Here is a 10,674-nt window from a genome sequence, read left to right on the forward strand (position 1 = left end):
TCTCCTTTACAACAACGATACCACTGTTTTTCATTTCATCTTAAGGATGCTTTCCCTCTCAACTTTCATACACTACACACCAAAGTTGCATAATGGACTGAGGCAGCACTGTATCTCGAAGTTTAAAGTGGGGCAACACAGCAGGAAACACAGCATTCAGCCTGGCAGGACTACATTCTCTATTTAAATGACAAACAGCTGAGCTGAACAGAAACACCTGGGATTTTCACCTCAAGAAAGATAGCCCACAATGAATACAAATTTTTTGGGGGGTGGGGTGGAACTGTCTTCACAGTCAAAACTAATATAATACTTCCCCCTCCCCAGTCGTTAGGGTCTGCCACACAGTCTTCTTAATAACTCCCTCCTCCCCAAAATTACACAAACAGCTTAGAATTATGCACAAAGACACTGCTTCTTTATAGCTTCTGAGAATTTATGATTCAATTATCTAAAAACAATTAGAAACTGTCCAGCAGATAGTCTTCCTTCATATGCAACTCATTCAAGCTGTTTTTCACTCAAAATTTGGTAAGGTCGCCCTAAGCTGTGTTTCTCTGGCAATCCTATTCTCTTGAGACCCCATCTTGTGTTGCAAGATTTCTCCCCTCTGCTGGCAACCATAATGACTTGCTCCTAGCCTTTTGTGACAATGTGTGTCCCATGCAGTCCTCTTGCTAGGTCCTAATAATCTTGTATACACAGTCTGAGAAAATAAAAGAGTCATCTGGTTCAATAAAGAGATTACCAGTTCATTCAAAATGCTACCTCCATCTGCAGAAGTTTAGAAAGAGAACACAGGTGACTCAGACCTCTTCAGCACGTTTAAGAATTCTTGTCAGCTTCTTCAGTGTGTTTTTATAAACAGATGCTCATTTTTGAGCACTTCACACTAAAAATAACTTCAGAACTCAAAATCAGCTAGCCTTAATTTGACTATGAGGAAACAGGTATACAGTTTTTGGAGTCTTCAAGTAATATGTATTTAAAATATGCTTTTTTTAGAGCACAAAGATAAAATAGGTTATAGACTAGAACTCTGTCCATCTTGGAGATAGACCACTTAGTCAAAACTATGGTGAACATCCCTTTTTTTCCAACAGCGAAAAAAAGCTTCCGTGAAGAGTAAGAAGAAATAAAGGAGGTTCCACCAACAGTTTAAATCACATACACCCTCTCATTATGACGGCGTTTCACCGAATGAAAAAAAGGATAAAGAGGATCAATGCTAAGAAAGCGATTTATTATTTGAATTTTTGATTCTCTAGTACAATTTTCTTCTGCAGCCTTTTGTTTCTACATATATTTCCTGAAGAATGTTGCAAACCCTTACTTTGAGGAAGGGACTTTAAAAACCAAAATATTTTAAATCATTTTATGCAATTGTATTTCTCTAGCTTTACCTGTTTCTTCCCACATGCACAAAATGTCCTGTACTCTTCCCCTTTCCTTATAGTGAGTGACTCAGCATTTCTGAGGTATTCAGGCCTAATCCCACAAACTACCCATATGGCTTATATGCTTCTAGCCACTATAATGAAGTTCCACAGAAAGGTGTCTACTGAATAATGTCCATAGGGAGTATATCCACATCATATGCCTATAAATGTTATATTAAGGCTGACAAGAAAATACAGGTTACATGATGTATGGTTCCAAGAACAGTAAAAAAAAAGAAAAAAAATAGTATTTTTTCTTCCTCAGCTGTCCACTGTGTATGTATAATAGGTCATCATACTTGTCTTTACTTTTTTCACATGCTAAAAATCAATCCTAAATATGGACTTCTTTGTTTACCTAACCGTAAAGGTATTTTGGCTATTTCTTTTTATTACCAATGTGGGAGACAGCAAAATCCTGCAAGTAGGATTCATTACAATACAGCATTTAATTCTGGGAAAGGATAAAAGCAAGCACTAAAAAATTACAACACCACCACCCAAAAAAAAAATATCAAAACCTTCTTGTATCTTTCACAATCCAATTGCACCATGTTTTCTTTATGGGTTATTTTCCTTTTAAATCCCAGGCAGTCTCCCTGCTCCCCATTACTTGCATGAAGAAATTACTTCATGCAAGGAAAAACACAAGATGAAAATCTGCAGCAGGAGGAAAGCCCTCCATGGTGCTCTGGAGGCAAGACATGCAAAAATCAATCCAGGCAAGGAACATAATCAGCCCTTTCCTTCAATTACATGGATCAAAGCAATAGAATTTTCATGCCAGAAGAATGAAGTCAACATAATGTCACTCTCCACGAAGCCCCAAGCTTAAAGAACTCTTCCTGTGGGAAAAACTGCAGTGTTAGCATTCTCTGCGCTTAAAAGGGACACAGTAAGTAGAAAGGAGATCCTCTTTACACAATACTCAGCAGCAAGCATACCCAAGGAAATCAATACCGATTCTGTCAGCACTGATTTCTGCAGAGCTTTACCCCAACAGGTAAAATATAAGGTAGGGCATAGGAAGGATAGGCAACAGCAGCAATATTCTTGTGGGCAATGCTGGGTGAGCGAAGAGACTGGCAGACATTCTCCTCCATGGATTCCCAAGAAAAAACTCATGTAGAAATACAGAGGAAGCACTATTCCCAAAGGCAGGTCTGCAAGCACTTACAAATCTCTTTCTTCCCACACACCCCTCCAAAGAGAACAGAAAGTCCCTAGTTTTTAAGTTTATTTAAAAGAGTGGTCTCACTTTAAAGGGGTATTAGTTCTGAATGTAGTATCCTCCTAAGTAGCTCCAGATACCAACAACTGAACAGTTTTTCTGTGCCGTCCATAACGTATTGGTCCATTCAGATGCATCTAGAGGTGCATACTGGTATGGCAAGTTCAGTAAGCTAGGAAGCAACCTTTCTTCCTCTGAAAACATCAAAACTATACAACCATCTCATCTTTTTTTCAAAGATTACACAGTGCCTCCGTATTAATTCCACGTCTGAAACGGTACATAATCAATATCAACACAAAGTTCAAAAAGAAATGCAATTCAATAGGTAATACCATACACACTCATGGGCTTGCTACCTTTTCTACCACGGCAATCTACTCCTATACAAACCATCTTTACCTTTGCTTTACCTTTTTAACCTGTGGGAAGAAATTAATTTTTTAAATAAAAATCTATAAAAACAGGATGGAATCACTTTAAAGGGTGTCTCTTAAGTGATATAGTTTAGAATAGGTTTACTTCTTGCCAAGTTATTTCACAAAACCAAAATTTGTTCAACCCCATGCAATTTCAGAAAAAAAAGTTACTATCTGCATCTATGTAAAATGAAATATTAGATCTTGTCATTACAAATGAAAAATACAAGTATTATCTGACAAAACCCAGTAACATTTTACAGTGGCCTTCACTGATCATACACTGGCAGGAAACCAATACTGCGTTTATTAGGTAGTGCATGATACACTCAAAGCCAAGTAACTCGTACTGTAAGTTCAGGATTCTAAAGAAACTCCTTATGCAGACATTTTTGCAGTGTAGAGCTATTTTGGAAGAAGCACTGAGTTGATGATGGTATATCGTAAGTCAAGACACAAGATTCTGTGCTGATCAAACAAGTCAACTTTACATAATTCCCATTTGTTTTATCTACAGTTCAGTGTCTGAACCATCCTGAAATTCAAAATAATTATTTTTAAATTAACACAAGGGAAATTATATTCTTGTTTAATTACATGTCCTCCTTTAATTCCTAAAAATGGTGGGAAGGACCACCATAAAGTCTCAAAGATCTACATAACAAAACATTCAAACAGTTCCACCATCACATATTACAATTTTGAAAACTCTGCAGATGAGCCTCTTTTTACCCTACCTTGTCATGTTTCTGCTGGTGCCTTGCCCTGGTATTCAGGATATGGTAAGGGGTTTCAGAGTCTCTGTTGATGTAATAGATTAGTCTTGAAGGCAGTGTGACTTCTTTTTGGATTACATTGCTGTAACTGTTATTTTTACTGTTACTGCTTTTATTCTGTTGAAATGTATTCTCTTCATCTGCCAGTACTCCTTCTATATCGCCTGCCATTTCATTCCAGTGCAGGTCTGAGGAAGAAAGATATGCCAACCATGAATTAGATGGCAGAATGTGTTTGCTTCCATAAAAAAGCTACATAATTCAGCTTGCAGTATTCTAATCACTTAAGCAAACAAAAAGATAGCTTACTCATTGAGCTAGATCTGATTCGCTTTTCACACACAAAATTATTTCAGAAATTATTTATTTAAATGCATATACATTTTCATATGCAGTCATGGAGTATAAATATTTTAATGCCTCAACCTCCAAGAGGAAAAAAAAACCAACTTAATGGATATGTAATTACCCCCTACACCCTCTTTGATAGCCAAGCTGGTTCTCTTCTCTCTCTCAGACACACACAAGCAAGAAAAAAAAAAAAAAAACACCACAAATGTATATCTCCAAAAGGCTAAGAACACTCCTCATGTTCTTAAGAAAAACTGAATTCACAGTCCATGGACACCGAATGCTAATCAATTCTCTTACATAATACGAAGTTTTCTGCCTCTCTCTTTTTAACTTTGTCAAGAACCCTTTTCTTCAGTGGCAGCTTTTCAGATGAAATCGGTAGCCTTTCTCATTAAAATTTCAGGATGCAGTCAATCAACGAGCAACGCAACAGTAATAACATGATGCACAAACCGACTATACTCAGCATTCCATATATATCTCTACATGCAATCAAAAGCAAACAAAAAGCAAGCCCAAAAAAACCAACCCCAAACAAATCAATTAGCTTCCCAGCCAGATGCCCGTACAGATGCACCCCAACACACACAAAAACCACCTAAGCCTTTTTTTTGTCGCATATCTCACCAGCGTGTTTCACCCCATCCTCTACCCGAAACACTGCAGCACTGGCTTCAGGAGACCGGGGGGGAAACCTCACATTTCTCTCTTTTTCTGTGCACATGCCAGCCAAGGAAACATTCACCGAGCCCCGTTTTTCTACACGCCGAAACAGAGGCGCACACAGAGCTGGAAGGGGCGGAGGCAGACACCGTTCAGGGGAGAGGGATGTTACGGGGGTTTATCCCCCGGGGCGGCGGCAGCGGGGCCGGGGAGGGGGCGGACGGGCCCGAGGAGCAGCAGCCGCCTCACGCACACCAGCACACACGTACCCCCGCCATACCCACCGGCGGCCGCTGCAGCCGCGCGGGCCCGGGGGCAGGAGGAGCCATGGAGGAGCAGGAGCAGCGAGACGAGGCGGCCGAGGAGCGGCAGGAGCGCGGGGCGGCAGGCGGCGGGGAGGCGGCGGCCGCAGCGAGGCTGCCGCAGGGAGATGCTGCCGGGCGGCTTCATGGCTCATAGCGCCCCGGGGCGGGGCGGCGCGGGGGCGGCCGGCCGGGGGGCAGCGCGGCGCCCTCGGCCCAGGAGGGGCCCGGGCGGGCGCAGGCGAAGCGCGGCGGGCGGCTCCCCGCGGCGGCACCCGCCCGTCTGGCTCCTCTCCTCAGCGTTACGGGAGACCGTTACCTCAGCGCGAGGGCGGGCGGGCAGCGGCGCGCGCGCACCTTCCCCTTCACACACACATCCCCCCTCCCCCCCCCCCCCCCCCCGCCCGGCTCCAACCGCCAACCCCGCGGCGGGCGCACGCGCACCGACCTCGGCCCACGGCGGGGCCGCGCAGGCGCCGTCCGCTGCGCCGCCGGGCGGGGGCAGGCGGCGGGGTGTCGGGCCCGGCCGGCGCTGCCCGCGGCGGGGGCAGGCGGCGTCCCGCACTGCCCCGGGGGGCGCTGGGGCTCGGCCTGGGGCGGGCAGGGGGCACGCGCGGGTCCGCGGCCCCGAAGCAGCTGCGCGAGGCGCGCTGGGAAACACCCCGCCGCCGCCTGGAACGCCGTGCAGAGCGGGCTGTGCAAACCGGCCCCGCTGAGCGAGGCTCGGCAGAGCCTGCGAGGGATCGGTCCCCTGAGGGCAGGGGCCGGGCTCCGCGCCCGGGGCTCAGCGGGGGACGGGCGAAGGGGGATGCAACGCACTCGCAGCCCGCTGTGCGGCTGAGACTGCGGGGGGCCCTCCCCGCCACCCCTGCCCCTGCCCTCCCCTCTGCTCCCCGCTGGTGTGGAGAGCCAGGCTCCCCTCTGCTGCCCCTCAGCGCTGCCAGCCAACAGATGGTGCCTTGCTTCCCCCTGCTTCCGTCCCTGTGACCGCGGCCAACCCGCGATGCAAGGGCTGTGGCAGTGAGAACCAAGCGTTACCAAAGCAGCGTGTCTGTACTGACACAGAAAATGGACGTGTGCACAACCAACACAAGACGAGCAGTGCAGGAGGGTGCACGGTCTGCACCTGGTGTACACCTACCCGTGCTCGCTGCGCACAGCAGCAGACACCGGACCATGAACAAAAAGACGTAGCAGTACATTTCTGCACAGTGAGTGGTATCTCTTATACTTCAGCATGCCTGGGGTGAGCCACCACTATGAAGAATATTTGCAAGGATAAAAATAACTTCAAACACATACGAGAAGATTAATCTGCTACTTTGTATTTGTTCCATGGCTTCAGGAGTCGGAAAACCTGAAGCTCAGTTCAGAGGCAAGTTTAGATACCGAGTTCTCAGTGCACATTTTGTCCAGCAGACTTCTAACACTCAAGAATAGATAGGTTTTATTTTGGTGAAGGTCTCACTGCTGAGGAAATAAAGATGTTTCTCCTTTTTGTCTGGATATTGCTTTTGTCAGTTTATTCCTTCTAATCTGAGTCTTCTGTGCACCACATGGATTTCCAGAAAGATAGGAATTTTCTCTGCTTTGCATAATTTTCTTTAGATTCCAGCCAGAATTCATTATAATTGTTAATTTAGAAAGTACAAGCAGTTTAACAAATCATTGCTGTGTAGACTATTTCATAGAAATACTTTAAAAAAAAAATTAATTCTGAATTCTCATCCTGGTCCAATAGGTGCTACTTGTGGAAGCTCAAAATCTAAGCACTCAACAGCAGACAAACGCATAGAAGACACAGACCCATGAGATGACCAGGTGTGAAAAGTAACAGAAAACATGCCTTAGGATTCCTCTATTGTCTGGGTCTTGGGAGAAATATGTACCAGTTTTCTGTATAAAATGGCCTTCCTTATGCTTACACTCCCAGACACATTTCATGCAGCCCACATAGCCCAGCTGTTCCTCATCATTAGATATTACTAGAACAATTCAAGCAACAGCATCTCCTGTTCTCCCCATAAACATATAAACAGATAGAAGGACCAGTCATAGTCACTGCATGTCAGTGCATCTAGCTCTAAAATAAGTAAATACAGTTTAAGAAAATATTTTAGAAGCAAAGAACAAAAGAGTAGAATGATAATACCATCAAAATAATAGAACCCAGAAACTAACTTTCACCAAACAACAAAAATTAACAAATCTAGCAACAACAAATCCCAGAAACACCTGCTCTCTGAAATGATCAGTTCTTATTTTTGCTGTCAAGATTTCAAGGGGAGAAAATAATGATTGCCTCTTTCTACAAAAGTTGTCTAGGGCAAAGATTTTGTAAAGTTCTTTTAATTCATGTACAAGTCTGCAACAGAAATAATCACCTGAATAACCATCTGAAGCAGACATGCCTACTCTCCCAGTTGCTGATGGACACGTAACTCAAGCTGTGTCTCATAAACCTACAAACCATCAAATACTCACACGCAGTTCACAGAGGGCAATCAGCTCAAGATAAAATTCCCCAATAGCAATGACAGCTGCTATTTTTTTTTTTTTAAACCTGCTTTCATCTCTGAAAGACACTATGAAATAATCCCAGATAGATTGCACTGCAGATGTCTGAAAACAAAATACCAGAAGCATGGATTATCATAGCAGCATCTGTACCAAATGAAAGAAAAGGGAAAGTCCATGTCAGGCACACAGGAAACTGCTGGTAGTGCTTCAAGACTGGTGAGGGAGCAAAGGCAAACTATGCAAGGTATATACATGCTGTCAATCTGGGTGATAACTAAACTTCACATCACATCTCCAGATGATTGTCCAGAGCTTTTAAATTCCCTCCTCCTTTACCAGGATGGGGCGCGGTGAGCACATGGCGTGAAATCTTGTAATGCTACATTTCAAAGTAAAACAGGTTCAGATGCAAAACTGCTGATAATTGACAGGCAGTCGGGAAATAGTCCAGGCTCTGTTAACCTAATAGTAAAGATACAGCCATCCAACACGATCAAATGCCTTTTCTGATACCACCTGAAAAAAGAAGTCACCTTATCACTTGACTTGGGAAAGCCTCTATGCAGAATACATTTTTAAAGAACTTACCCCTTTGCAAGGCATAAATAATATTGATCTTGCTGAGTGAGCACAGTAAGACTGCGTCTTCCTAGGTAATAAAGAAAACTCATAAATTTCAGCAGTAGTCTCTTACCTAACACTTATTTCAAGAATCCAGTTAGGGCCTTTAACAAATGAGCAGATGGGATGTTCCTCACAGAGACAAACTGTCTACCATTTTAATAGAAAGGGGAATATTTCTGTTGCAGATGGAATATGAAAGAGACAAGTTCAGGAGATACAAACATGGATGACTCATTTATCAAAAAATTCTTTGCAAGGATGCTGTAAGTACACTGGCTATCAAGTTTACAATAGTGATGATCATTACAGAAGAGGAAACCACAATATCAAATATTCAGTCTAACAGGAGGTTAAGCATAGAAGACTCACATAGTTACTTTGGTGATAACAGGTGATACCACTTGGGCAGCTCAAGACTGGCCTTGGGTGATGAAGGATGTAACACCATAGGGAACAGGCAGCACAAACAGCAGAGGCAGCCATTGCTGGAATCTGCTATCAAGGAAGTGCAGCTGTCAAGTATAATTATGATTTATTCATATTACCATAGCATGAGCAGGCTCAGCCATAGACCAAGGTCCCGCTGTGCTCTGTGCTGTAAAGACACAGGACAAAATGGCAGGCCTGTTAAGAGACATTTCCTTTTGATTTGCAATAGTAAATAACCCAGCCAGTGCTGTAAATAACAGAAGAAACATAACAACAGCTCTAGGAGGGGTACCAAGCACACTACCGGTCTAAAAGGTAACTACACAGGGGACACTGAACAACAATAGGACCTCATTAGCTGGCACATAACTAATCCACATAAGCTGTAATATTGCATGCAAAAGACTGTGGTAGCCATTCTCTGTTTCTCAGCAGGGGCTTAATAGCTAAGACAAAGCTATATTGAAACTTCATGCCACTCGTATTTCCTTACTTCATATCACATGCAATGTGAGTACAGATAATTTACACTTGGAAGAAACATGGTAATTGCAATGAACAATGCATTACATCGGTATAACTTTTTCTTAATCATACCTGTTTGAATACTCACTGATTCTCCATATTCAGCTATTCTCAAATTGCTCCTCAGTCGTCACTGTGAGACTATTTCTATATGGTTATTACAATTTTTTTTTAAAAAACGTGATCATCTCTTGCTATACATCCCACCACCTAACAGCTCAGCAGCAGCCCAGCATTTAGTCAGAGAAGAATAAGTACTTTTCATTTATTTTGTTTCTTTTAGCTTCTTTAAATACTTTTTAGCAACTGGGGGGGGGGGGGCGGGGAGCACAAGTGTTGCAGTAACACAACAAACACATACCACAAGACTCAGGAAACAGACCACTGGCTCTAGATTCTTCTGAAGCAAGCATCGCTTTCCAAACTATAGATCCAACAGAACAGGGTTTCCATGCTCTTCACTTTTCCATCTTCTTTATTTCAACCTTGTACTCTTCAGAGGAAGAGCTTTCTCCTGTTACTGTGTAGTTCAACAGAGCCCAAAACCCAGCTTTCCCCTCCAGGTACAATAGTGGAACAATGTACAATATCAGGCACAACACTATTTTAAACACAGTAATACTATAAAATAGAATACAGTAAAAATGCTGTTTCCCCATCAGAACTGCCATTCATTTGCCAAGATCTGTGTGCACATCATCGTTAACTACTCCTCTCACTAGTGGTACTACACCAATGAACTCATTTGCAAGTACCATATGCTGCAGCACACCAGGTTAGAATATACATACTGGTAAGGATATACTTGCCAGCCCCCTCCCCACAATATTGTGAAATGTTATTGATAAGGTCAAGTGAAGAAACTAAGATGATAAAAAGAACTTACCTTACCAACATTCAGCCAGGAAGAGAACACAGCTGTGCTGCTAATAGCAAACAAGTTGGAGGTTTTATTAATTGCAGTTCAATTCGTATCTAGGTATAACTTAGCATCAGTAATCTTCTGATTGAGGGAAAAAAAATATTTTAATAAACCACACCAGACTAATTTCAGCATTAATTCACAGTGTACTCTTGGATAATTAACTAAGCATTCACAGCCAAAGGATTTTACAAGTTGTTTAGTAGGATCCCTCAGCAACGTTTAAACAACTGCACATAAGTCATTGTATACAAGATACCGCAGTGAGGTATTTTTGCCGTCAGTGGAAATAATATGATACTAAAGGCTCCAGTTATTCACCATATCGTCCAATTTAGAGCAGCAGCAGAAACATGCTAGTCAATGAGGCTACCTAGAACACATTTGTCAGCTGTTCTGATACAGCTATACCTAGCAAGTAAAACACATGCCACCAGCAGAAAAAAAAAAAATGCTTCTCTTCTAATAAG

The 10,674-nt window shown here is 43.0% G+C and overlaps 1 protein-coding gene across 10 annotated transcripts in view; it reads right to left on the bottom strand.

Annotated features, from left to right (window-relative positions):
• Positions 1–5,518, bottom strand: part of ADAM23 (ADAM metallopeptidase domain 23) — a 75,865-nt gene extending 70,347 nt beyond the window's left edge. For 2 of the 10 annotated variants that reach the window (XM_055718860.1, XM_055718864.1), the window contains exons 1-2: positions 5,152–5,517; positions 3,827–4,053 (exon numbers count right to left, since the gene is read on the bottom strand). In XM_055718860.1, coding sequence (XP_055574835.1) covers positions 3,827–4,053; positions 5,152–5,332 — 408 coding nt within the window. In that variant the 5' untranslated portion in view covers positions 5,333–5,517. Of the gene's footprint in view, positions 1–3,826; positions 4,054–4,416; positions 4,472–4,516; positions 4,642–4,846; positions 4,969–5,151 lie in introns of those variants that run through there. The other 8 variants (XM_055718866.1, XM_055718865.1, XM_055718861.1 and 5 more) reach the window with 7 other exon arrangements.
• Between the last annotated feature and the right edge of the window lie 5,156 nt (positions 5,519–10,674).

Source organism: Falco cherrug, chromosome 8 (genome assembly GCF_023634085.1).
Source record: "Falco cherrug isolate bFalChe1 chromosome 8, bFalChe1.pri, whole genome shotgun sequence".
NCBI classification, from domain to species: Eukaryota; Metazoa; Chordata; class Aves; order Falconiformes; family Falconidae; genus Falco; species Falco cherrug.